This window comes from Dipodomys spectabilis, unplaced genomic scaffold (assembly GCF_019054845.1).
Source record: "Dipodomys spectabilis isolate Male_0828 unplaced genomic scaffold, ASM1905484v1 ptg000179l, whole genome shotgun sequence".
In the NCBI taxonomy this organism is placed as follows: Eukaryota; Metazoa; Chordata; class Mammalia; order Rodentia; family Heteromyidae; genus Dipodomys; species Dipodomys spectabilis.
The window spans coordinates 6,067,625-6,095,360 of NW_024870856.1; the positions used below are offsets into that span (position 1 = coordinate 6,067,625).

A 27,736-nucleotide genomic window follows, 5' to 3' on the forward strand; every position below is an offset into this window, starting at 1 on the left:
GCTGAAGAGCTGAGGGACAGTGCTCAGGCCCAGAGTTCAGCCCCCACAACCGACAAAAAAGAAAAAAAGAATGAAAAGAGGAGTGGGGGAAATGAAGTCATAAAATTCAATGCATAGCCTATGAAATTCGGAAAATTGAAGGAAGGGGTGGGGTGGGGAGAGATGAGGAAGAATGATGAAAAAGGTGACATTGATCAGCTACATTACATTTATTAACTGATTTGCTGAATGGTTAAAAAGTGTTTTGTTTTGTTTTTTTCTGGAAGTTACTTCCAGCAGGCAAGTACAAGAATGACTGACTTTTGGCTTTACTGTGAAACACAATAGTGTTTCCATTTATAATATCACAAATCAATATCCTAAAACTCCCTATCATGGCCATGATCATCCTTTCAGAATGAACTTTAGGGAAGGCCTTACCGAGTCAACTTATTCTCCTTTTAATCTAGCAACTACCTCAGGAAGACAGCTGACTGCTCCACATTGCTGCATTTCATTTAGTCATGAGTCTTTTCCAGGACTTTATCTCTAGCTGAAGCATGGGCGTAAGTCTGGCTTTGTAACCTCCACAGCTCATTTCCCAGGCCTGCCGAGTGGTTTATTTATTTTTATTATTCTGTTCCCACTTCAGCATCTTGTCCTGAAGGACGACAATATACAACTCTAATTTTTCCATCTATCTTTGTGTACACAGAATGTTATTAAGCCTGTCAAAGGAACTGCACTGTGCCTGTGCTTATGAGTATAATTAAACTCAGACCCTCAATTAGTCATTTTAACCCATCTAATGGATGTGTGCTTGGTCCCACCGAGCCACTGATTCCACAGTGACCTTGAGAAAATGTGTCACAAAATGCAGCAAGTGATCATCACACAGTGGCTGGAAAACTCTCAGGACATTTATTAACTAGTTTGCATATTAGCCACCGGTAAGAAGAGAAAATATTGCTATCTTTATGTGAAGGTTGTGCTACTGTTCTTCACCTATTTAAAAGAATCTTTCTTAAAGAGTTTATTTTTTTTTTGTTTACAGAATTAGAGATTGAACTACTTGCTAGATAGGTTCTTTTTGTTTTGTTCTGTTTTAATATTGTACTGGTCTTGGGCCTTGGACTTAGGGCCTGGGCTCTGTTTCTGAACTTTTTTTTGCTCAAGGCTGGCACTCTAGTAATTAATTGAAGATAAATCTCACAGAATTTCCTGCCTGGGATGGTTTCAAACCATGATTTTCAGATTTGAGCCTCCTGAGCAGCTAGGATTACAGCATGAGTCACCAGTGCCCAGCCTAGGTAAGGTTTTTGAGTCATACCTCCAGCCCATTTTGCTCTGCTTATTTTTTTTCCGGTCCTGGGGCCTGAACTCTGGGCCTGGGCACTGTCCCTCAGCTCTTAGCTCAAGGCTAGCGCTCTACCACTTAAGCCACAGTGCTACTTCCAGCTTTTTCTGCTTATGTGGTGCTGAGGATTCAACCCAGGGCCTCATGCATGCAAGGCAAGCACTCTACCACTGAGCCACCTTCCTAGCCTTCTGCTTATTTTTTAAGCAAGGTCTTGTTTGCCTGGACTGGCTTAGATCACCATCCCCTATTTTCTCTTCCCACTGCAGCTGGGATGACAGGTGTATGTACCACCATCAAACGTAGCTTTTCCTGTCAAAGATGTGGTCTCTGGAATTTTAATGCCCAGGCTAGCCTAGAACTGTGATCTTGCTCATTTCCACCTCCCAAGTAACTAGCATTATAATACTGAACCACTGGTGCAAGCCCATTAAAGAGTAATGTTTAAATATTGTATGTAGCCCATTAAAGAATAATGTTTAAATATTGTATGGGGAGCTCCGGACTGGCCTTACCCTTGCCTCTACTATATGAACAGCATGTTTTAACTGCGTTGCGCATTCATTATCTGTGTTTCTGGACAAGAAAAGGACTTCATCTTCAACTTAAACTTGTTACTCTCCTCTTCCCACACCTTTGCTTCTAAAGCAGAGAGCCTCTCATTGAGCAGTCATTCACTCCTGGCCTGTGTGTCTGGTGTGGTGTGACATGGCTTTCTTGAGTCATGCCTCAGCAGTGAAAATCTGCTAAAATGAGAGGGAATACAGTTCGGGGCCTGAGGCAGGGTGGGGCAGGGGGAGGAGGCAGAAATAGGGAGGCTTAGCAGTTGAAGTCCATCTCAGCAACCCTGCAGGTGGCAAGGCTCAAGCCAACCACAGTGTGACCCAACACTTTTACCAGCAACTCAGTCAGGAGGAGATAGTGTTTGAACTTGTTTGTCTGCATGGACTGCATCGTTTCAAAATCAGAGATTTATGTCCTCCCAAATGTGAAGCCAGAAGTCTGACAGCCAGGTGTCCGCAGGGCCAATTCTCTGAGGCCCCTCAGAGAATCCCAGGCTGTGGACTTGGCTGCCTTCCCCTGTGTCTTCACATGGTCTTACTTCTCCTATTATAATGACATCAATCAAGTAGATCTTCAACAAGGCCGTTGTGCATGGCTCTATGATAGTACAGTATATAATTCAATTTGTAAATATAATACATATAGTTTGATTACTTTTCAAAGACCCTTCATATCTAGTCACATCCCTGAGTGACAGGGTTAGGACTTGCAGTATGAATTTTAAGGAGACATAAGTCAGCCTAGTGCAGTACTGTCATAGTTCACTTGTACTGTTTGTTCTCACATTGGGAAATAATTTTTAATAAATCAGCATTCTCATAACAAGGGCATGATGACTTGTATGAAACAGATTCATTTTTATAATATAAATAAAAATTATAGGTATTCTACACAAAAGACTAACATTAGCTTTTAGTCTATTTCCAAGTGGAAATGGTCATAAAATCAACTGATAAAGAATGCCCTGCATACAGGTTGCCACTTTCCTATTCTTACTTGGAGTGAAGGAAGAAGAGAGAGAGAGAGGAAAGGACAGAGGAAGGGAAGGAGGAAAACAGGAGTTGGGGGAGAGAAAAAGATGGTAGGAAGGAAAAGAGATGGAAGAAAGTAACAGACAGGAGGCAGGGAGAAAAGGAGGAAAAAGAGGGAGTGGGATCAAGGGAGGAAATGAGTGAGGAAAGAAGGAAGGAAAGAGAGGAAGTAGGGAAGGAAGGGAGGAAGGAAGGAAGGAAGGAAAGGAAGGAAGGAAGGAAGGAAAGGAAGGAAGGAAGGAAAGAAGGAAGGAAAGAAGGAAGGAAGGAAGGAAAGAAGGAAGGAAAGAAGGAAGGAAGGAAGGAAAGTGGGTCTGTACCTTAGACTCTTCACAGAATTTCATAAGACCACTGGAGTTCTGGAGCCCAGTCATCCGTTAAAGTAGTCCATATATAGTGTTTTACCAGTGCTCCTGGCTGGTAGCATACATGGGAAATGAAGTGTTGGCATCAAGGCAAATGCAGAGATGGATTTGGGGACACAACAGCCAGGTTCCATCAGTCAATGAGGGTCTTACAATAAGTAATCAGAGTGGGACAATCCCATCGTGGAACAGAAGTCTAACCCTCCTCCGCATATAGCACAGGATACCATTTATAATGAGGAAGTTGCTGGGTGAAATCCAAACAAGAGCAGGGAGTTATAGCAACTGAAAGTTTTGTTCTATCTATCCTGATACACTGGACCTAGCTGCACTGGGTGTATAAGCTGGGACGTTTTCTTGATTAATGACTAAAAAAACAATCTTTTAGAAATAAGCACAGACACATTTTCACAGCTGATCCATTCCCTCTAACTGATACATTCTTTCTTTGTACTTTTATTTAAAAAGGGATTTTGCATTTTCTTATCTTTTCTATTAGTAAAAGCCCCAGACAGCTTTATTTTTCAATTATTTCAGAAGACCTTTCTGACCCCCAAAGGAACTAAATAGAATTGTGCAACGTTTCCCCAGCATTTCCATGTCATGAAGTAGTAATTCAATCATTTCTTCCAACGTGCTCTTGCTGTTTTCCTTGACTTGGAAAAATGAGAATCTAATGATTTCACCTTAACTATAAATGATTAATATAAATTACCCCATCATGTTATTCCATATTAAAGTTCCTGCTACTTATTTCTGCACATTTTCATCTATTTAATTATGAAAATTTATAGGCTCGAAGTAAATCTTGTTTTAAATTACATATTTTATAATTTGGCTGTAAATATTGGCTTCTATTAAGAGGACAAATATTAAATTTTATATTTTCTGTGCAATCAACCATTATTCCTATTAGAGTATGAATATGCAGATCTTCCTGTTAGTATGAACAAATTACTTCCTTTTAAAAAATTCAGTGAAGAACATTAGCGAATGCCCAATTATTATGCCATGATGTTTAATATTTATTCTTATGTAACACTGGCTTACAGGATGTTAGCTGCTTGATAAGTAAAATAGTAGTCCATCTTTAAAATCCTTCATAACTTGCAGATATTAAAAATATAAGTTTTCTTCCTGCTGTCTCCCAAATTACATGACACTGCAGAAAGACCAGGTTCCCTGATGAATCAAAGGAGTCTATTCAGCATAAATTGAAGGAAGAGCTCACCAAACATTTTTCCCATGGCCCTTACATGCTATACATTTGCAGTATTTTAACACATAGGTCTGCACACCACCTCTCCCTCCCTTGTTAAAGTAACATTATGTTCATTTTTTTAAAGTCAGCATCTTATGAATCCAGACAAAACATCCAAGGTGATGGACACACCTTCCAGAGGAGCTCTGTATCTGTGGCTCTGAACCCCTTAATAATGCCAAGTGAAGGTTCTCAGGGAGGGAGATACAACCAATGCTAGCCACAAAACACTCCGTTCAGAGGTCAGACTCCTAGCTGCCATCTTGTGACTTTAGAGAGAAAACCTAGTTGCTCAGTATCCACACTGTAGCCATGTCTCTTGATTCTATTATCCCTCCTCCTCTTCCCAGAGTCTCACCAAGAACATTTTTCCTTAGTTAGCCAAGTACATTTGAATTCAAAGAAGAAAAAGCCTCCAGAAGCCATTTCATTCTCCTGGGCCCTCATCCCCGGACTAAAGACCTTCCCATGTGTCAGCATGTCAGTGTAGAGCACTCCACATGAGTTCTTTTGCATTTTTTAAGGCAAAAGCTGCTGGGGAGCCTTAATTCCCTGGCCTCCTTCACATTGTTCCTTGGAGCTGTGATATGGAGGCCTGAGGTATGGGCTCTCTGAGTCTGGATTGTTGGGGTAACAGGGGGAGCAAGGGGTACACAGAGGCATGTGAGGGGACTTGTGAGATTGCCCACCTGGAACCATGCAGGTGATGGGATTGTCATCTTTGCATAACATGTTACTCATCTAGAAACCAAATTGGGAAGCTCTCCTGAAAGTAAAGCTCATTTTTACTCAATTCTAACCAGAAAGTCCCTCTTCTGAGCTGACAAAAGCTTCTAGAAGCACCAATTAAAAAGTTTTCCTAAAGTAGAAAAGAGCCAACAGGCAGCCCCGGACAGGTTTCATGTTCTTGTGTCTGAAAGATTTTTTTACAAAGAAGCAACCTTTAGTCATAACGGGTGGGAACGGCATGGCACACTTCCGCACTGGATGGTGGGGACACAGCTTTTTCTGTCTGTGCCCTGAATTCATCTGTCAGTGGTTCTGTCTGCTATGTAACAGGACAGACTCCCCAGGACTTCGGAATAACCTCTCGTCCTTCAAGATTGTTCCACAGCAGTACAAATGCATCATTATTCCCATTAATTAGCTCTGCACCAGCAAGGAGGATACACTGACTGGAGCTAATGAATTCTTACAGCTAATTACATTTCTCTTAAGGTAACTTATGGCCAGAAAGTAGCTGTGTTAGCACAAAGGTTCCGCATGAGAATGGCAATGCCCAGGAAGGGGCAAGCTGCTAAATCATCCCTTGTAAGTCTTCATAATCATCCTATCTGGACTTCCCTGTCTACAGATCAGTGTTTTTCTTTGGGGTTACATTTTACCTGACCTCATTTTGGACCAACCATGTAATTGCTAATTGCAGCCTAATTTATATAAACAAAACAAGGGTCCTGTGAAATGAAAGCACAGACCTCAGGACTGGGTACTGCATGTTCTGATAGCTGTTTGTTCTGCACGAGTTTGGGTGACACTCCAAGCCCAGCCCTCCGAACTGGGTACTTCATGTTCTGATAGCTGTCTGGTTTGCACAAGGTGGAACAAATGGAGTAAGAAAGAAAAAAAGCAATGTGATCTTGCACGGGCTGCCAGGAGGTGTGGTGTGTGGGGTCTTGAGTCCATCCTTTGCTGACAGGAGCTGAAGGGCAGACTCTGCCTTAGCATTCAGGAAAGCAGCGCAGATCAGTTTCTTTCTAGAGCAGAAAGGAACTGTCCTTGTTTTTCTTCTATGGCAGCACTGTCATCAGGGCTGGCAAACGTGATTAAATGTCATTTGTCCTTGACCCCTGTCGCTCCTAAGGAGCTGAAATAGATAAAAGGAAACAACACATCCCAAATCTGATGGACCCCAACGTCCTGACACAGTAATAAGCTTACAGAGGAACTGATGCTGGAGTTTATCAGGATTTTCCAGGGCTTATTCCTATTTGAAGGGAGATCATTGAGCCTGATCATCCCCCTGCCTCCACTGAAGCCAGCAGCCAGCCTCTGGGTGACAATCCCTCTTAGCACCTCCCTTGGGACTCGAGTGGGATCTCTGTTCAGGATGGCAGTGGCCAAGCTCTCCCCCTGCCCTCCCCGGTGCAAGGATGCTATGGGAGGAAAGAAGGTCCCCTCGCTGTTAGTCTCCAGACTTCTTCCTCTACGAACCTGACTGAGCTGTGAAGAATTTTATTCAGGACAAGTCAAATGCCATGGAGCACAGATGATGGAGATCCCATTCATCCCATCTCTCTGAAAGTGAGACCAACAGGAAGCAGAATGAGATCTCTACCCGAGGGGGTGCCTTAGTGACTATCATAGCCACCCATTTCCTAGGCATCTCCTTCCTTCCTTCCTTCCTTCCTTCTTCCCTCCCTCCCTCCCTTCCTTCCTTCCTTGCTGTTTTTGTTCTGTTACTGGGGCTCGAGTGCTATTTCTTAGCTTTTTCACATAAGGCTGACACCCTACCACTTGGACCACAACTTCCAACTATTTTATGCTTTCTTGGAGATAAGAGTTTCACAGACTTTCTAGCCCTGGCTGGCCTTGAACTGTGATCCTCACATCTCAGTCTCTAGGGTTACAGGTATGAACTACCAATGCCAGATCCCTTCTTTCTATCCTTGGTTTCTTCATCTTCTTGGAATTGGTTTTGGTAGAAAAAGAGTTTATTCATTAAGCTCCAGATAAAATATTGAATGATATGTAGGCGGCAATATAGGCCTTGAATGAGCAGAAATTAAGGGGGGAAGAGATGGGAGGAGTCAGCCATGGATTGCATTACAGACTTTCTCTCTAATCTTCTGGAACTTTAGTGCTCATTGCAGATCCAGAGAGAAAGGATCAGTGAAGTTTGTACTGTCCAAAACCATATGCGAAAGCTGTTCACTCCCCAAGCTGTCCTAGGGAGTAAACGCTACTTTGATCCCTTACAAGTGGCTATCAATAGAAATAAGCATTCATTACATAAGATCAGGATGTGTCCACGGTAGCTTAGGGATGTGCGCTTGGTGCATTCCCCTCTAACATTCAGCTCCAGACTTCCTTTCTTCTGTAACGATTAGGAGATAAGAATTGTGTTTACTAGCCTGGCGCCAGTGGCTCACGCCTGTAATCCTGGCTACTCAGGAGGCTGAGATCTGAGGATTATGATTCAAAGCCAGCCCGGACAGGAAAGGCCATGAGACTCTTATCTCCAATAAACCACTCAGAATACTGGAAGTGGCACTGTAGCTCAAGTGGTAGAGTGCTTGCCTTGAGCTGAAGAGCACAGGGACAGCACCCAAGCCCGGAGTTCAAGCCCCACGACCAACAACAACAAAAAAAAAAGAATTGTGTTTGCTGACCTGTAGTTAATCACCAAGTTGTGAAGCAGTCAAACACCAAGTAGCCATGCATATTAATTCCTTGACGGGAGTTACCCATGGAGGAAAACGTGTTCCCATTGACACTGCCTGCTGCCTTCTGGACACCCGGCTGCAGACACAGCCAGCCTAGGGCACCGGCCTGGTTTCTCTTTTCCCTAGTGAGAGTTCATCTTTACTTTTTCAGCTTGCACTGACTTCCAGCATTTGCTCTTTTATTTACCATGAATCCTCAAGAAGGAACTCAGAGCACTTAGGAAAGAGGTCGAGTCAGTCATATCAACATGTAATTATAGTTAATTACTGTGACCTTTTCTATTATTGTATCCACTAGCACTCAACAAAATGAAAAAATAACCGTCTTCCGAGTGTGTGCTTTTAAAACAATCAAACAACACAAAAGGAATCAAATGAGTCTTTCTTCCTTCCCTCATCCTAACCTAGAGAGGTAAACAAGCTAACTACTCATTGTGTATATTCCATTGTGCATGGGTGCAATGTGTGTGTGTGTGTGTGTGTGTGTGTGTGTGTGTGTGTGTGTGTGTGTGTGTGTGTGTGTGTGTGTGGTGTGTTTTGTTGTTGTTGAAGGTTCTTTTCCTTTCCTTTCTTTTAGTAAGTAATTTGAGTATGCATCAATTTATTTATTTATTTATTTTTGCCAGTTGTGGGGCCTGAACTCTGGGCCTGGGCGCTGTCCCTCAGCTCTTCAGCTCAAGGCTAGTGCCCTACCACTTGAGCCATAGCACTACTTCTGGCTTTTTTCTGTTTATGTGGTGCTGAGGTATCAAACCCAGGGCCTCATGTATACAAGGCAATCACTCTACCACTGAGCCACCTTCCCAGCCCCAGAGTATGCATCAATTTAAATCTGAGTAAACATTCTTTTCAACACTGTACAGTGATAGATTGCCTTGTACATTGCAGGAACTTCGAGTAGTGACTACAGTTCCAGATCCTTCCTTCTAGTGCATAACTATAGTTCCAGATCCTTCCATCCATGGCATGAAAACATGTTTTGTGATGAAGAGAGAATATGTTTTCCTCCTCTCCTTCTTTCCAGGGCATTCCCAGGAACTAGAAGTCTTGGCAGATACAGTTACAGATCTCCCCTTGGTATTTAGATTTATAAGCAACTGTAAACTTTAATTTTTTAGCACATACAACGTTGTAAGACAGTATCAGTATATGGTTTGTAAACACAATCATTAGAATTAAAAGATTAGAAGGTTAATCCAATTAGTAACAGCCAGAGATCTACAGTCCCTCCATTCTCAGGCCCTGGACAGGGCTGGCCATGCCTATAACTCAGATGAAGCTCTTAGGATCGTTCTGCTAAGATATCCACTGAACCACTGTAACAAGTGAACTCGAAGAACTCCGCACATTTGCAGCACTTACATTATTTACAGAAAAATAATCCCTAAAGGTATTCTGCCCAGCAATCTGAAAGTACATCACCTTACTGGAAAAGTGATTTTGCAGATGCAGTCAGGGACTAGAGGTAGGAGATTATTGCATGTTAATCTGCCTGGGATGTTTAATCCCATTAACTTCCTCTGGAGAATTCTCCAGAGAGATCTGAAGCATGACGTATTCACTATGCCATCGCTGGTACTGAAGGAGGCATTCCACGAGCTAAGGACTGAGGACTGCCAGCAGCCACTGGGAGATGGCCTCAGCTCACAGCCAGCCCAGAAATAGGGCGTCAGTCCACAGGGAAGTGAATACTGCCAGTTACTAGGATAGAGGAGCCATGCCTTTTCCCCCAAGGCCTCTAAGATGGAATTTAGTCTTGCTGAGTCGTGGCCATGAGCCCTGAAGACCTCTACTGGGCTTCTGATCTGGGAGGAAAGAGAATCATAAGAAGAAAGATGTAGGTTGTAAACTGAAACATTCTGTGCAAATCTGATCATGGCAGCAGTAGACAGAAAACTGTTCTAGTCATTATGTAGTTGCCATTTCTTCTCTGGACAGGTTCCTAATCATGCTGATATTTTCCACAGATAATCCTAAACATCAGGAATAATCTGAGGGGTAAAAAAAAGCCATCCAACAGACAATGTCTGTAAGAAGATCTGTCTTCAGCATCCTTAACAGCACCTCTGGTTCATCACTCTTAGCCCAAAGTCAGGGAATGAATCACAGGCCTATTGCTCATCTTCTTGTTCTAAACTCCTCATAAAGAGTCATGCAGGGCTTAGAGTATTACTCTAGTAAGTTTATTTGCTTTAGTATTGTTCCTGGACATTAAAAGATAGAATAAACAAGAAAAATCAGTGCAATCTCTCCACAATTTGGAGTGTGTATAGTCTTTACTGTCTTTCCCAAATCATACATTAGATTATGTAATACAACATCTTGACTACACTGGTATAACAAAAAAGCCAGATTTGTACATTTGTGCATTTGGTATGCACCAAAGCTAGTACTGTTCCTGTCTTTCAAGCAACATTTCACCAATAACATGCAAGTCATGAGTGGATACATTCCTCACACACTTTCTCTGTCATCCAGCCCTCCCCTGCCAACAACCCTGGAGTAGATATATTATTTCTGGATTTGACTAGAGATACAGGATTTTCAATTCCATAAGTGTTTAACAAGTGCCCACTCTCTGGAAGGCACTGTGTTGGATGCCGGTAGACAGGAAGGTCACACTCTCTGTTTCTACGAATGTGTAAGAAGGAAATAATATCCCATGCTATTATAAGGTCTTGAATTTGACTAAGAACAAAATGGAAGGTCCTAGAGAGGACTTGTGCTCCAAATGTCCATTCTCAAAAATCCCCTCATTGCATGTACGTCATGATAGCTGGGAGAAAAGAGAAGAGAGAGTCTTTAAAGAGACGAGATGGTGGGGACATGATTGATGGCATGGCCATGAAGGAAAATTCCAGATACGCTTTGGAAGTAGAGCTGGCTTGAGGTGCTGACTTATAGGACAGGGAGAGGGGGGACGGGGGAGGGGGGTTCCAGGTTGAACAGCACAGGATATGACAGTGACAGGCCTGCTTGTCACTGCACGTGACCCCCAGCCCACCATAAGTCACCTCGCATGTGGCCAGGGCTGCTGTGGACCATCAGTCATGGTCCTGCTGCCCTTGAGCTATGTCCATGTGGAAAAGAGACAGACAACCACTGCTTTGAGACTGCAGCAATTCAAGATGTCCTTGAACATGGAATAACTTTATATATTTGGGTTCTTTTTATACATGCTATAAAAAATTTCCCTGCTGAGTACTTGTACTTAACATTAAAATGACACTGTGTTTCTTGGAGAATTTTAGTCTATTATCAGATTGAAGTCATTAGATCACTAGATCTGTTAGTCTCACTTGTACATATAGCTTTCTGAGTGTATTTTAAACAAGAAGTTGAATCTAACCTTGTCTTTTCTGTGACTGTCTTTTCTGTACTGATGAACAGATCTCTATATCTCTTCCATTTCAATACCTATACAAAAGGATTAGCCATAAGGCCAGTTACGTAATTACATTAAGATGAGCTTTAGAAAAATCTTGAGTGACTAGCTTCCATCTTTTAGATTGTTTCTCTGAGGTAATGATACCTTCATTTCTGTTTCCTATAAAGTTGTTTTATATAGTCTGTTCTAGCACCCTAAGCACTACTACCATTTGCAAAGAGCAATCAAACCTCAGTGACAGCGGAGTCTGGGCAGACGCAGAGTGGAGGGCAGATGTCTTCTGTTTCCTAGTTATATTCAGGATGGCCACTGCACTGGCTAAGGGTAGAATTTTTAAATAATCCTCAACACCTGCTCAAAGCCAGGAGTGACACAAGTACTTCAGGGACTAAAAGCCCTTTGACAGAGGCATTCAACTCAGTGCGGAGAGTGGGGGGAGGGGGGAGCTCAGCTCCTCATGGCTGTCCTGTGACCTGGATTTGTTTGTTGTTGTTTTTTTAAATTTTATTGTCAAGGTGACAGTACATTTCTTCTCAAACATTGTTACCTCTCCTTATTTTTTCCCACTTTCCCTCCCCCCAAATTCCCCTCCCCCAAGTTATAAAGTTCATTTCCAACATATAAGTTCATTACCAACATATTCTTTGTTGTTTTTGTTTTCTTTGTTGTTGTTTTTAATGTTATTTTATTGTAAAGATGTTGTATAGAGGGGTAATAGTTACATGAGTAAGGTAATGAATACATTTGTTATCAAGTATTATTACCCCCTCCTTTGTTTTTCTCCCAATATCCCTTCCCTCCCTCACCTCCCCTACTTCCTCCCCCCAGAAGTTGTAAAGTTCATTTCCAACATAGTGTCTTGTGAGTATCATTGTTGCAATGGGTCATCCTGTGTCCTTGTTTCAGCATTTTGTTATTCCCTTTCCCATCCCCAAATTAGATAAATGTATATACAACATGCAGGGCACCAAAATCAAATACGGTGACAACAGGGGATGTACCATAGGGGGAAGAACATACAAAAGAAACAAAAAAATTCACATAGTCCATTAAAAACAACCACAACAAAGGAAAACTTCTTGGGTCCATATCTGGGGGGGTTGTTTTTAATGATACTTGGTGGCTTCTTAAAGTGCCTTTGAAGTTTGCCCTTTCTATGCTGGTTTATAATCCTTGGGTTTTGAAACATCACTCCCCTCACCATTGAAGCAGTAAAAGGAAATTGTACACCCAGTGGTGCCATTATCTAGCACGCAAGCAAAGGGAAAGCCATCTGTTGGCAGTAAACCAGGAAATGTCACCCTTCGGTATAACCTGGAGTTGGTGAGAACCTTATTTAGATTACCATTCCTGCTGCAGGAGACACTTAAGAGTCCTACTTTCCGACTACATCTCATATCGTTATTCAAAGCATCTCAAATGCCTGAATAGAAAGAAGCAGAAAGTTTGTCTAATGTTTGTGAAACGAATGGCAGAACTGTGAACAGCAATTTATTTTTTTAAAAAACATGTTTTGGTTTTATGTGAATATAGTGATTTTCCATTGCTTCAATAACAAATTATTGCAAATTAGGCTATGTACAATATTATTACCTCAGCATTCTGCATGCTAGAAGTTCAAGGGGTGGTTTGGTTTCTCTTCTTGGAGTCTCTCATATCTGAAATCATGTAGACACGGGGCTCCTACGAAGAATATCTGTGAAGATCCTACTTCTAGCTATATTCTAATTGCTGGCGGAATTGAATTCCACACAGTCACAGGCTGAGAGCTCTTTGTCTTTGTTGGCTGTTGGCCAGGAGTTGTTATCAAGTTCTCTGGTCCTGGTCTCCTTCCTTCAGCCTACAAGAAACAATGGTGGTTCTCCCTCTTTGCTGCCCATCTCTCCTCCCTTTTCAGCCACAAAACTCAGTCTGGCTCTTGTGACTTTCTTTTCTGCTTTCAAGAGTTCATGTGAGTACATTGAGCCTAGTGGGAACGTCTGAGACCATGTCTCCCTCTCTTAGCGTCAGCTGATTAGTTACCTCAATATCACCTCAAAGCCCTTTTACTGCTGCATCTAGATTCTCATGACTTATACACACAGACTTACCACAAAGGGCAGCCTGGATTGAGCATGGGCTGAGCTGATGTCACTGTGCTTTTCCAACTGTTTTCAAAAGTAGTAATTCAGACCCATTTATGATCTTTCTTCACAAAAGTTGCCTCCTGTTTTCTTTTAATAAGCCATCCAGAAATTTTAAAACATATTTCTTTAATTAAGATGAAATACAGATACTTCTTTTCAGAAAAGAAGGTCATCTTTTATTATTTTCTGTGTTTCTCTTACATGAAGTATAGATGTAGTCTTAATTTCTTTTTTTCTTTTTTCTAACCCCACCATCTACAGACTGGGGTTTCTTTCCCTCCTCCAAGAGAGGCCCATGGGCATTCTCCATAGTTCTAAGTAATCATTGACCAAATAGTCTTTTAGTTTACCAATCAGAACAACACCTTCATCTCTGGCCTAGCTTCTGGAAACAGTATTTTTGTACTATTCATCATGTCTTTAGCTCAAATAAGACCCTAAAGTGAGTTTTTAAAACTTTAAAGTTTATGAGATAGCAATGTAGAGAGGAGTAAATATCTAAGAGAATGAACCAAAGGGTTTTTTTTTTTTTGAATTCTTTCCAATTTAGACACAGAGTTTAAGTTATTTTGATGCCAGGACTGTTTGGTTTTTTTTTTTTTTTTCACTACAAAAACTTCACAAGCGTTGCTTTCAGAGACATCTAAGAAGTCCATTGTAGTCATTTTGTGTCACCAGAGCCCAGACCAATTGAATAATAGCTTATAAACCACAGGAATGTATTCCTCACAGCTCTTCCAGACATGAAGCCTGAGATGAGAGGACCAGCGTGGATAGGCTCTTGTGAAAGCTCTCTTCTGGTCCAGACAGATGACCATTCCTGGGTCTTCACACAGCAGAAAGAGAGCTAGCTAGCTCTCTGGGGTATCTTTTATAAAGGCACTAATTCCATTCATGAAGGTCTCACCCTTGTGACCTAATGAGTTCCCCATACCTCCTGATTCCATCTCATTGGGAGGATCTCAGCATATGGACTGAGGGCATCATAAAGAGCGAAAGTGCTAAGAGGGATGGACATCAGCAAGCCCTGGAGCCTGTGTTCTTCCATCGCTACCTGAAATTGTCAGGGAAATGCTGCAGCCATAGACTAAGAATTCCAGAGTGTAACAATAGTTGCAAAGATTAGGAGTTTATATGGAAGGAAAACATAAGACACAAGAGTATATGGTAATTCTTTGCTTCTAAATATACTTTAAGTTTGGGGGTCGTTTATTGCTGCTCGATAAGCTATCAGTAAATGATCAAAGCAATCATGAAAACAACAAATATGCCTCAAGGAAAACTTTACCATCTAGCTATAAGCAAGCTCTTAAAAACCACATGGATTCTATGCTTTAATAAGTCTTTGAAGTATGGTTTGTTAAAAATCCCTACACGTAAATAAATGGAAAGATTACCTGACTGCCTGTGGAAAATTAGGTGGTGAACTGAAGTAAAAGCTAGGGAGATTGTGTTAATCAGTATTAATAATGCAGAGCATGATGCCAAGTCTTGAAGGTTGTCAAGGCTCCAATGTGACATTTGAAGGCAGGTGGCCAGGTCCTGATAGTCCCTTAGTAGTCAGTTTTGCTCCTCTACTGCTCGCAGGCTGGAGGGCTCCACACGCAGAGAATTGGATCTTGTCAGCATTGATTTGTCAAACCATGCAATGCTTGTTTTTCTGGAAGCTTCCTGTGTGGTGAACTGAATATTTCACTCCTTTTTTTGCAATATTTCCTAGCATATTAATTTTACATATGTGTGTGTGCATAGACACACATCAGATTTTTGTTAATGAACAATTTGAATTGGCAAACAAGAAAAGTAAATACTGGGGTGGGGGTGTTTCCTTTTTTAACTTAAGTTGCTTTTGACCCATGCTATTCTCTTTGTAATTCTTATTTTTTATTGTCATTATAAAGGTGACATACAGCTACCTAAGCCAGGTCATGAGTACATTTCTTTTTGGGTAGTTTCACCCCTTCCTTCCCTCACTCTCCCAGTTGTTCCCACCCACAATTTGTGTAGTTCCTTTTCAACATAGTGTCTAGTAAGTAGCACTGCTGCATTTGTCCACCCCACCCATGCTAGTCTATCCAGTTGTCTTTGCATGTATGGTTGGAGCACGGTTCACAACTCCTTTCGCAGACCCAGCAAAGCTGCAGCCGTGGCCATGGTTGATATGCCTGAGGCAGAGCCAAGGTGCTGGGTGCAAGGTTTGAATCCTGGATGCTTCTGATGTGTATGCATCCCACCCAAGTTTCAGAGCACTTCACATAGGCAGGAGGAAAACCCTGGGGGCTTTAGGAAGTAGGGGGCGAGTGGGTTTGGCCATATGCTGGGCACACGGCACCACTTGGAGTTCTAGAAACAGTCAAGAAAAGATGGAAGTCCAGTGATGCAGCTCTTTCCTTAGATACTTGGCAGGTAACAGCAACTGTGAGCGGCAGGTGAGCGTTAGTGGAACACAAAGGACCACATGCACAATTAGGTTCTCAGTAGTTTGAGCCACTCAGCATTCACTCTTTTTATCCCTCTTACTTCCTTGTAATTTAGCCCAATGGGAAACTTTTAGCAGACATTTCATAGAGCAGTTAACTCTGTGGCGACCATCAATTTTAATTGGAATCATGTAGCTAAAGCCCCAGGTAGTACTTGACAGCAAGAGGGTGTCTTGCAACTCAGGTATTTCTGATTCTGCTCGGGGCTTCTCTTGAGCAATGCTCCCTGATGCATGGCTAATTCCAAAAGACCTGGACTCAGGCAGACTCGAAAAGGGTACAGTGTTTAGTAGTCAATGAAGGAGAAGCTCAGCTATTTCTTTCTGATAGCTTACATGTGTGAGGGAGGTCAAGGAATGAACACAGCAGTGAATGTGCTGAGGGTCCGCTCCTAGCCACAGTAGGTAGCTGGTCTTCGGCCACTAAAACATTCAGTCTCTGCAGCAACCAGAGCAATTACCAAATGATTGTCATCATCTCATTTATAAAGAAATTGCCTTCCTTGGGAGAAGACAGTCAGGTGCCTACTAGTCCACACAGCAAGTCCCTGCTAATCTTCACACACAAAAAAGAGGGAAGCATTTCTTTAGAAATAGTTCTAACTTGGCTGCAATGAGGTACCAGCTCTGTACGCAATGCAGAGACAAGTCAAGAGCTCTTCAAGTCAATTTGTGCCCGAAAGAAGTATGCAGGGGTGTGGTGAACACTGCTGGGCACCTGTGGCTGTCATAATTGCTCATGTTCTGGGAATATGCCTACAATGACTGAAGCTGCAGCGCAGACCCTGCTCAAATAGGACAAGGACCCTGCCTCAACTTTCCTCCGCTGGTAACCACTGCACCCATTGCTCAGGCAGGCATAGACTGTCAGCCACAGCTCTTTCTGTTCACTAGCTGCTCTTCAGAGAGGTTTCCAGAGGTCTGCTTTGGCACAAGTAGGAGGTATTGACTAAATGGGAGAGCAGTTAAGATCAGGCAGATGCCTGCAGGTTTAGGGGATGTCTTGAAGCTAATACGATGAGGGATGGGACAGAAATGTTAAAGTGATAGACTTTTGCCTCAAAAAGTACCTTTTCACAACACATCCACCTCTCTTATGCCAACAGGTTCTTGGCACGCTCTGGGTTACATCACCTCGAGCCTAGCTCTGCACCCAAGTGCTTTATGTGACACCACCTCACCTCTATACACACATCCCTAAGAAGCATGTTCATTCAGACATATGGAACACACTGGGCTTGACTTTGTATATGCATACATATACATATTCATATTCACATCTATATACATATATCTATTTATAGATATTCACCTAACTGTACAGAGATCCCTCCTGCATGACTGTACTGTCAGTATGCTGTCTTCCCAGAAGGAGATAAGATGTAAAACACTGGGAATGTTGACAAGAAGACTTCCATTCACCCCTGAGTTTCGCCAGCTACAGGCTCTGTATTTGTTTCCCATTGCTGCCAGCAAGTGAGCCCAAGCTTGGTACTCTAGCCAGCTTGAGTTTATTATCTCACAGTATCTGTGTGCCAGAAGTCCCGATTCTGGTTTCACAGGTTCAGATCAAGGTGTCAGCGGGCTGTATTTCCCTCTGGAGGCTCTGTGGGGGAAAATGTGCTGGCTGCTGGCTATTTTACATTGTTGGCAGAATCCAGTTCCTTGTGTCTGTGGGAATGTGGGTCTGAATGTTTCCTGTCTGGCTGTTGGCTGAGCAATTCTTTCCCATAGCTCTTGGCTCCTTCTCTCTCAGCATATGTAACCCCCACCACCCCCTGCCATGTCAGAAGCAGTAACAGGAGTGGTACCCTCATGTTTGTAATAGCTCTGATCTCAGCCACTTCAAGGTGAATAGAATTACTGCCCACAGTAATAATCCAGGAAAATCTTGATATTCTAAGTTCCACAATCTTAAACCTATCTGCAAAACTCCATAGTCTGTGGAAGGCCGCCTCTTCACAGATTCCCACCCAAGAGGTCAGAGGCTAGTGTTTGGCCAGCAGCACTTGACCTTTTGACCCTTATATCCCATATACTTTCATCTCACCCAGAGCTGTCTATGAAATTCCATCCCATTGAAGCATTAATTCAGAATCCTCAATCTCTTCAGCCCAAAAGTCCAAAATCTGAATCACTTAAAATCAGGTGTGAATGAAAAATCGATTAAACACAGTTCTGGGGGAATGTCCTTCTGTATCTGTGATGAACGAAGACCCAAGTTTCCTGTCTTCAACATACAGTGATGGGAACAACATAGGATAACTAGCAGTCATAATTAAGTTCTGAGTTAAGGAAGTGGCCCTGTGGCTCAAGTGGTAGAGCACTAGCCTTGAGCTGAAGAGCTCAAGGACAGTGCCCAGGCCCAGAGTTCAAGCCCCACAACCGACAAAAAAAAAAGCCACTTCTGAGTTCTTCAGATAAGATTCCGAGTTAACAAACTATCTGGATATAGTGACAAGTAAAGCAAAGTAAGTTTAGTTGACAGAGCCCCTATGTAGCTCCAAGAGCAAAAATATCTTCTCTCAGCCCACTATAGGGAAAGTTTCTGATCCCAATGTAAGTCTCTTTAAAATGTAGTGGTTTTCACTGCAGCAAAACCAAGCACACTTCATGGTTGAGAGCCCTGCTGGGTGTAATTTCCAATTTACACACACACTCACATCAGATAATTGCTGATAAATTCATTAGTGGCTGAGAAGTTAATTACATGGCCAAATAATTAAGGTGATCCATGCTTATATTGTACTCAGATCTCCCTTCACAAATGTACTGTTGTTTCTAGACATTCATTCTGGAAGCCTTCTACTGGTCTCCATGCTGCCATAGTGGGTGGGGGTGGTCTCAATGCTGTCTAAGTTAATTAGGTGGGGGTCCCCTGTATCCAGTCCTATTAGGCAGAGCTTCCCTAGTACTGGTCAGCCTACAAATTGTCTCTCACACACAACAGACCATTATATGACTTCTGGCCAGTCAATAAATATCTTAATGTCCATCTACTGCTGTGGCTTAGACAACAGTTCTCTCGTGATGCATATGCGGACATCTGGACAGCAGAACATGAGGACAGGGTGCAGTGAGATCAGAGAGCACCTGGGCCTCTCTATTTTTGTATCAAACTCAAACTGATTATGATAGAGGTGAGTTCAAAGGACCACTGATCTACACATGCCTTACGGGTTGAAGCAGGACATGTAAATAAGATACTCTGAGGTCCTAGCCATGGAGAGCACGCTCTTTGGCCGCCATACTGCTGGCATCTGGGTTGCGATTGCCTTTCCTAAGTATTTCAGGAAGATTAGCAGCAACCCTGGCCATCTCCACCCACTAGATGCCATTACTCCTCTCAACATTCAATACACTGACATTGTCCCATGTTCCCCAGGGGGGGAATATTGCACAAGTTAAGATCCCTGATCCAGAAAGGGATGGGCCTGAGGGGAGTCATGTGCTCTTCCATTTGATGGTCTCTCCATGAGTTTTTACTATGCACTAAGCAAGGACATGGGGAGAAGGGTCAAACAGTGAGGCAGCTGATGTTCTCCACCTGCCCTCCCAGATGAGCGACCAGATGGAACATTGAGAACACCTGAAGCTAGGAAGCAGGATGGGATGGAAGGGCTCACCAGGTTTTATGACTGAATATGGAGTCCTCTCCAAATGGATTGTGCGTCAAAGGTGTGGTCTCAGCTGGTGGCCCTGTTGAGAGGGGGTTATATGGTGAGGGTGCTAAGTTCATGAATTCCATTGATGAGGTTGTAGCTGAGTGGCAGATGAGGAGAGGGGGCGTAATTGGAGGAAGCAGGTCACTAGCAGCATCCTTTCGAAGGTTGTATCTTAGCCCTTCCTCTTCCTCTTTCTGCCCCTCCCAGCTTCCTGGCTGCCATGAAGTAAGCAACTTTCTTCTGCCATTCCTAATAGAGTACCTTATATCAGGCCTGAAAAACAGTCCAAGTGACCATGGGCTGAAACCTGTAAAATGGTGAAATAAATAAATCCTTCCTGCCTGAAGTTGTTTCCAGTTAGTCTGTCATAGTAATACAACGCTAACTGAAATAACAAGGCCTGGAAGGTGTGCACACCAGACATCTGATTAAGTCCTGAAGACCAAATTAATATATTGGATGTAGAAAGAGGAGATTTCAAGTGGAAGGGTCATCACAGCCTTGGAATAGCCAACAACCTTTCTCTGGCCATGGTTGAGAGTCAAGAGGCTTTTAGCTCCTCCCCATGCATCCTGAGCCGCCTCCTCATTTGGGTCTGGCACCCCTGGTCATCTGGTGATTTCTGCCTCCTCTTCTGCCTGCCTTGCTAGGCTGTTATCAAGACTGTACAAAAACATGGCTGCCTATTTCTGCTTTGTTGTGGAAATCACTGGTGCTTCTAGATATAACCTCAGCTTTGCTCTTTACCACACTCTGAGCAAGCACAGCTCCACCCCTAAATCTAGTGCATGGCTTCAGAAACCAGGCCCAGGTCCCACAGAGATCCCATGGCTGGTCTCTGCCTATTATCAATTGGGAAATGAGACAAAGGGGCTCCGTGAGCAGCAGCCCAGGGCTGTGCAGAGTTGGCTCAGCTGAGACACCATAAGAATGAACATGCAGCAATGGAACCTGGCCTCCAGAGAGTGCTTATGCACTGATTACAGGGGAAGCTAGACTGTAAAGGCCAAAACAGGTCAGGTAGAAGGGTCTGGGGAAGGAAAACTAGCCTCAGGCCTGAGTGTAAAACCTCTTCCTCCACTTAGGACTGGAGATGGTGTGAAATAGGATTATCTGATTGTCACCAGCACTCACAGAATTCAGTCAATAGTATGAACGACCAGGAGAAAGTACCTGTCTCCAGCTGAATGATGATCCTCTCAGTGTTACATGCAGTCTTCAAATGCTTTTTGCTTCTTTGAAAATTGCACCTGCTCTGAATCATACCGGATTGGGATTGTTGTGTCAGATACAAACTAAAGCTAAGAAGCTTCTATTCTGCTGGATTAAAAGCTCTCTTATATATAGTAAGCATCTGGCACAGAGAATTACTGGCGGACTAGATAAGTTGTGGACAGGCTCCCAGCTTCCTGAATTCTAATCCCAAGAAGAACTACATATACTTGTAACAGCCAACTTTTATGGAGCACCTAAATGGACATGCCAGGCGCTCAGCAGACCAGTTTCCCACTCCACCCCTACCCTGCCCGGGAAGGTACCTCTGCAGTAATAAGGTTTACAGCGTAACTCCAATACAAAATCAATGGTGAGTGATCAATGATGGAAGTTTCAAGAGCTAAGGGAGTACGAAGAGAACAGCTAATCACAAATAAATTGAGTCCCCAGAAATCCCATCCCTGGATTTTTTTCCCTGTGGTTTGATCTCCCATATGCTGGCCATCTGCAACAGACACATCTTTCCTGTGAAATTATAGTCGTTCAATTGAACATATGGTGTTAAGTTCCACTGTGGATCCTTGGAGAGCACTGTGTGTTCAGTTTAATTTAAATAAGCTCACTGAGTGACGGAGGCTCAGAGTAATGAGATGTCCAGCTTAACCGGCTGCCTTGGAATAGAAGAGATTGTTCTTTTAATTGGAAAATGTACAAATGGTTTCATTTTTCATCTACTAGATTTAAAAAAAAGTACAGAATCCTCTATAAGGAGAAACTTTCAGATGACCTCTCTGAACTGAAAAGGCAATCAAGATCTTTATAAAGAGGATTTTTAGCTAGTATACACCTATTAATGCTTAAAAAGCTAACTAGTGCAAATTAATTGCACAAAGGGTGTTGACTATGAAATTTGCAACATATAATATAGTTTAGTCAAATCTACCAATCTATTTTACTCTTTATTTGTAGTTTGAATAGTCTACAAGCATTGTTCCAATGCTGCTTTTCCACAGAAATTTGCTATACTAATTTTCTAACCAGATACGGAAGTTGTCTTCCATGTGATCGGCAGAAGATGACATCAGGACCATGACAGTGAAGAAAATTAGGTTGGACATTGGTTCACTGTCAAATACTTACTTAAGACCATGGCTACAACTAGCCACTCAATGTTTGGCTGATGCAAAACATTTCCAGGATCTTAATTTTTAAACAGTGAAGCCTGCCCTCAAGATTCATAATAAACATGAACAAAAATTTGAGCTGTGTTAAGACTGTGATGTTTGAAGCTTAAACATGTATTATTGTTTACATCATTTTCTCTTAATCATAAGCTAACATAACTCAGACTTACCTTGGTCAAAAGTTTTAACAATGATAAAAAGCTGATTATCAGAATGAAAATGTGCCTCTTCTGTTGAACAGGGTGAAGCTGAGGGTAAGAAAGCCTCCTTGACTTCAAGAAAAATACAAAGGCCCTCTTAAGATATGTTTCATGCATCTAGGAGTAATTGCTTGAATTAGAAACCTATCCAGGTGCTGGTGGCTCACACCTTTAAGTTTAGCTACCCAGGAGGCTTAAATATGAGGGTCGCAGTTCCAGGGTAGCCTGGGAAAAGTTTGTAAACTCTTATCTCCAATTAACCACCAAAACCAGCCAGAGTGAAGCCGTGCTCAAGAGGTAGAGTGCTATCTTAAGCACAAAAGCTTGAGGACAGTGCTCAGGCACTGAGTTTAAGCCCCAGGACCAGCACCAAAAGAAAGAAAACAACAACAAAACAAACAACAACTAAAAATCCCTCTGCATTGTTTCACAAATTGTAACAAAGGTATCTGTGACTTGCCTAATTCTTATTGAAGCTATAACCACTCACTAAAGCAATATTCTTGGTGAACTTTCTAAAAAGGAAAGCGGTTTTCTTACAGGGTGTCTTGGTGAGCACGGAGGAAGTCACTGCTGTCCCTTTCACGTTGCAGGAATGTGAGTTCAGCCGGAGAAGAGGCCCGCCGGAGGATGCGGGAGTGTGAGGGGCTGACCGATGCCTTGCTGTATGTGATTCAGTCTGCGCTGGGGAGCAGTGAGATCGATAGCAAGGTTTGTAGTGTCCGGGGTGATTATGTGTGTTAGAGAATAAAGGCAACCATGAGACTGAATCGTAGCTAAAAACCATAGCTCTGTCCTAACTCCATATTTTATCTAGACAGCATTTTGTTACTCAGACCACAAGTGTTCCAGGTGGGTTTGTAAATTTTGCCCATCACAGTACCCAGAGTCTTCTAGTTTTATAATATCAACTTTCACAAAAGAAATATATTAAAAACTATCTATATGAGCCAGGTGCCAGCCGCTGGCACCTGTAATCCTACCTACTCAGGAGGCTGAGATCTAAGGATCACAGTTCAAAGCCATCTGGGGCAGGAAAGTTGGTGAGACACTTATCTCCAATAAACTACCAAGAACAAGCTGAAAGTGACGTTGTGGATCAAGTGGCAAAGCGCTAACTTGAGCACAAAGAGGATCAGGGAGAGAACCCAGGCCCTGAGTTCAAGCCCCAAGAATGGCAAAACAAAACCCCAAAACAAATCTATATGAATACATATTCTCCTAAATTCTCTTTTTAATAACTAACTGTATTCATTGCCATTTTTTCTTTTTCGTTTTTCTTTTTTGCCAGTCCTGGGGCTTGTATTCAGGGCCTGGGCACTGTCCCTGAGCTTCTTTTGCTGAAGGCCAGCATTCTATGACATGAGCCATAGTGCCACTTCTGGCTTTTTCTGCTTATGTAGTACTGAGGAATCAAACCCAGGGCCTCCTGCATGCTAGGCGAGCGCTCTACCACTGAGCCACCTTCCCAGCCCTTCACTGCCATTTTAAAATGGCAGAAGGCTAAATCAGTGAATCCGTTAACATGTTAAATTGCAGCTGCTTTATTTCGCAAGCCCAGAGCTTCCCAGTGCTGGTGTAGCTGTTGTTGTCCCGTTTGTCTTGATTCCCTCGTTTCCGCCTCACACTCAGCAGAAGTTACTAACTGACTATCTTGATATGGACACAGACTTCACCAGAAGTTTTAAGTGGCAGGTGGGATTGATGGGCCTCTTCAGACTCACCCCGATTGCCACCTGGGGCTTCGTTGTGAGGCGCTGTGCACTGGATGTTGGGGGTGGTGAGTGGCATCGTTGGCCTCCACTGGCTGAATGTCAGTAACACGGCACCCCAGTTCCACAGAACAAAAATGACACCAGATGAGACTCCCCATGTGTCCAGTGGGGGGCAGACTCAGCCCTGGCAGTGGGTCACTGCCTGGATGCCCAGCTTCTGATTGCCTCCTCTTCCTCACAGTGGCCCCTGACCTACCGCATTCCCATCCTCTAAATGGGAGTAGCCCACCCCGACCTCCAGGGCTTGTCCAGGACACAGGGGTCAGGTGACGCCGTGTGCATCTTGGATTAAGTACCTCCCTAAACAGATGGAGCTTTGCAGTGCACTAGTTGGCAATCTGGCAGAATATAATGTTGGAAAGTTAGATTAACAAGATAAGTAATAAGTGATTCTGTTAACAGTCTCTGTGGGTGAGTGAGCATAGCACTTATTAACTTGGACTACAAATTAAAGTTACCAAGAATTTCTTTTTTAATTACTGACCTCTGAGACTTCCTGAAGACTGGAGCCCAATACCTGGGGTCCTGGCCCCTGGGACCCCACATCTTGGAGCGCTGCTTGTTGTCCCATCCCTCAGCTTGCTGGGCTTGCATCCATTCCCTGGCCATATGTTATTAACTCCAAAGACAAACCACAGTGCAGTGAAGATTTAACACGCCGCTATTGTAAAAAGCCCTAGTAACCATTTTAAACCTTTCAGAATCATTGACAAGAAAATTGAATCCCTAAGAAAGTGACTAGTCAAGATGTCTCGAGTATTTACGGAGGCAGGTTAATACGATAGACACAAGTTCACTGCCACAGCAAGGCTGAGCATGTTACTATTCACCACAGTGAGAGACCAGGGCACCCACCGGAGGCAACGCCTGCTGCCTACCGCCGAAGGGATACAAAGGAGCTGTACTGCTATCTGAACAATCCAGCCAGTAGGCCAGGGCCTCAGGCAAGTTCCTCTGCCATTACCTCTGACATTTCACCCATCTTCAGGAACTCAGTTTGTGCACCATTTTCTGTTGTTTGAGATGATCCGACTTGCCATGCTCTTAGGGGACCTTGGTGAGCATCTATTTTAGCATCCACATTTTCCCAGAAAAAGAATAGGTAATGAACGGGAGTTTCCTTGGCTAGACTCAGAAGACCAGATGGTCAGGGCATCAAGACGGGCCCCAGACAGTACCCGTTTCCTTCCCAACCAGCTAGAGGGACATGCCATGTCTGGCCTGAACTCATGACACAGCCTTGCCCTGGCTGAGAACACGTCTGTGATCAGATGGGATGCATGTCCCTGCTGGCCAGCCAGGGCTATCTAGTTTGATCGTGGCATTATTGCGCCACCCTTTTCCACTCAGCCCCTCTAATCAGCCACTTCAGAGCTCTCACAACAACGGCAGGACGGGGAGGGAACATGCGAACATACGCTCCTTAAGGCTAGAGAAGTTAATGAATAAAAGAGTCTGGATTCCGCACAGGCTTGCCGCTCTGCTGCTATAATTGGCACAATGTGTTGAATGGGTAACATATGGTAGAGACTCTGTAGATGACTTCCGAATTGGCCCTTTCTAATAGGAAAGAAGGACTCCGAATGACCCTGGTGACCAAGAAGAATGGCTGAGAGTGTTGTTGACAGCAGTGGGTGTTACCAGCAAAGCCACCGGCTGCCACTTGCCTTCTGCTGGTGTCCTGGTCTATTTTTTTTTCTTTTCCTCTCCTCCATTCCTTGAGAGAAAAGCACTTGAACTAGTAGCTTACCTAAACTAAGCCAGACTGTAACACTCCAGGAAGCTTAATGAGAGATATGAGTTTGATCCCAAGGCCTCACTCCCCTCCCACCCAGTCCTAGTCTCTCTCTCTCTCTCTCTCTCTCCCCCACACACTCTTTCTTTCTCCCTCTCCTTTTCCCCTCTCCCTCTCTTCTCTTCCTCTCTCTTCCCCTCTTCCTTTTTTCTCCCTCTCTCCCTCCCTTCCCCTCTCTTCTTGCTCCTCTCTGTTCTCTCTCCCCTCCCACCTTCTTCCCAGATCATCTCTCAGACACAGGGAGATTATAAAGCATTTCTCAAAACTGCAGATTTACTCCCCAGTAGTCATCTGTTAAACAGAGGAACGGCAAAGCCCCCCGGAGGATGAACAGCAGGATGAGAAAGAAGTTTATTCTCCCAGGTCTTTGATGTAAGAAAAGTCAGTTTGAGCTGATTTGAAAATCGTTCTGACTTGTGCCATAACATTTTCCTTTCAATGAGAGACTTTTCTGTCTTTCATGCGTCTGCCCGTGTTTACCTGCTTTCATGCCGGGTTCCCTTTTTGAAGCTTGAAATAGAAAATCAAGTTGACTCAAAGCCTATGGGATTAGCAGCCCTGAAACCTTGAAAAGCCAACAAGAAAGGTCTAGAATGGCAAAGGCTCTGGAGACAGATCCTGAGAATTGGTTTTCCTGGTTGATTTTTCACAACTTCCATCCCTCTCCTCCTCCGTGAGATAAAGGGCACAGGCTGCGACTGCCTTTTTCCAGATGCAGGATTGGGGTAGCCTGGTGTCTGCCCTGATCCTGGACTGGGGCTCTTTTTTCCTGCCTCTGTGAGGTGCAATGGGGTCATCTGCCTCCGGTGGTGGTAGCCACATAGAAAAATTAAAACTATGGTGGTGGTCGAATTGGCATAGTAAAACTTAGCTCTGTTAAGTAGTTTTTCCTCTCATTGGTTTGCCTCTTTATAAAATTATCTGGTTTCCTTGTTCCCCTGGTTACTGAAGGACAGAACAAAGGTGGAAAGGGCAGACAACTTTTCTGCAGGCCAGAGGCTAAGTGCTTGAATCTGCACAGAGGGGTGGCTTCTGTCCTAGCCCTCCCATTGTGTCAGTGCTGGCGGACCATGTCAGAGATGATCGTACACACAAGGGGCACGTGTTCACCACGAACACATTACACACTACAAGCTATACACTGGCTTTGGCTCGCCGGCTGCAGTTTACCAAGCCCCCATCTCACTGGGGGAAGTTACCGGAAGGCGTGTTTCCAGAATTCCACACTCCACTTCCCATAACAGCAGCAGACACTTTCTGAACAGGCACCATGTAGCAGGAACTGTGCCTGTAAACTCTCGTAACCCTCGTGGTAGTCCTGTGACACCAGTGCTTTCTCTTCACCTCCAGTTCCCAAATGAGGACACAGAAGCACAGAGAGATGAAGTACACAGCTCACTCAACAGCAGAGCTGGAACTCAAACCCAAGCCAAGGCAACTACAGTGCGTCTCATGCCCAGATCTCCAGACTGGGCAGGTTCCCAGCCTTGTTAATGACTGGGTAGTGTTTGCTGTGCCCCAGGCACTCTCTTATAATGCTTACATGCTGTATTCATATCCTATTGCTGCTGGAACAAATGACACAAATTTGGTGACTTAAAAAAAAAAAAACCTCATGCACATATTAGCCCACAAATGTAGAGATCAGGAATCTGAAATTGGTCTCATTAGGTTAAAATCCAAGTGTCATCAGGACTTCTGGAGAGAATTCATTTCCTTCTCTGTCCCAAGTCCTGAAGGCCGCCACGTCCCTTGGCTTGTAGCCACTTCTACATCTTCAAAGTCACATCCTTCCCTTGTCACACCCTCCGAACTTGGCACTTGCTTCCCTTTTTCACTTACAGGGTTTTTGTGATTGCATGGGCTGCATGGATAATGCAGATAATCTCCACTCATGACATTCAGCCAA

The 27,736-nt window shown here is 43.5% G+C and overlaps 1 protein-coding gene across 1 annotated transcript in view; it reads left to right on the top strand.

Moving 5' to 3' along the window:
- The window catches only part of Ctnnd2 (catenin delta 2), a 788,751-nt gene that overhangs the window by 637,455 nt on the left and 123,560 nt on the right, over positions 1-27,736 (top strand). Inside the window, exon 13 of the mRNA XM_042695245.1 lies at positions 22,851-22,968. Within this exon, the coding sequence (XP_042551179.1) occupies positions 22,851-22,968 (118 nt within the window). The remainder of the gene's footprint in view (positions 1-22,850; positions 22,969-27,736) is intronic.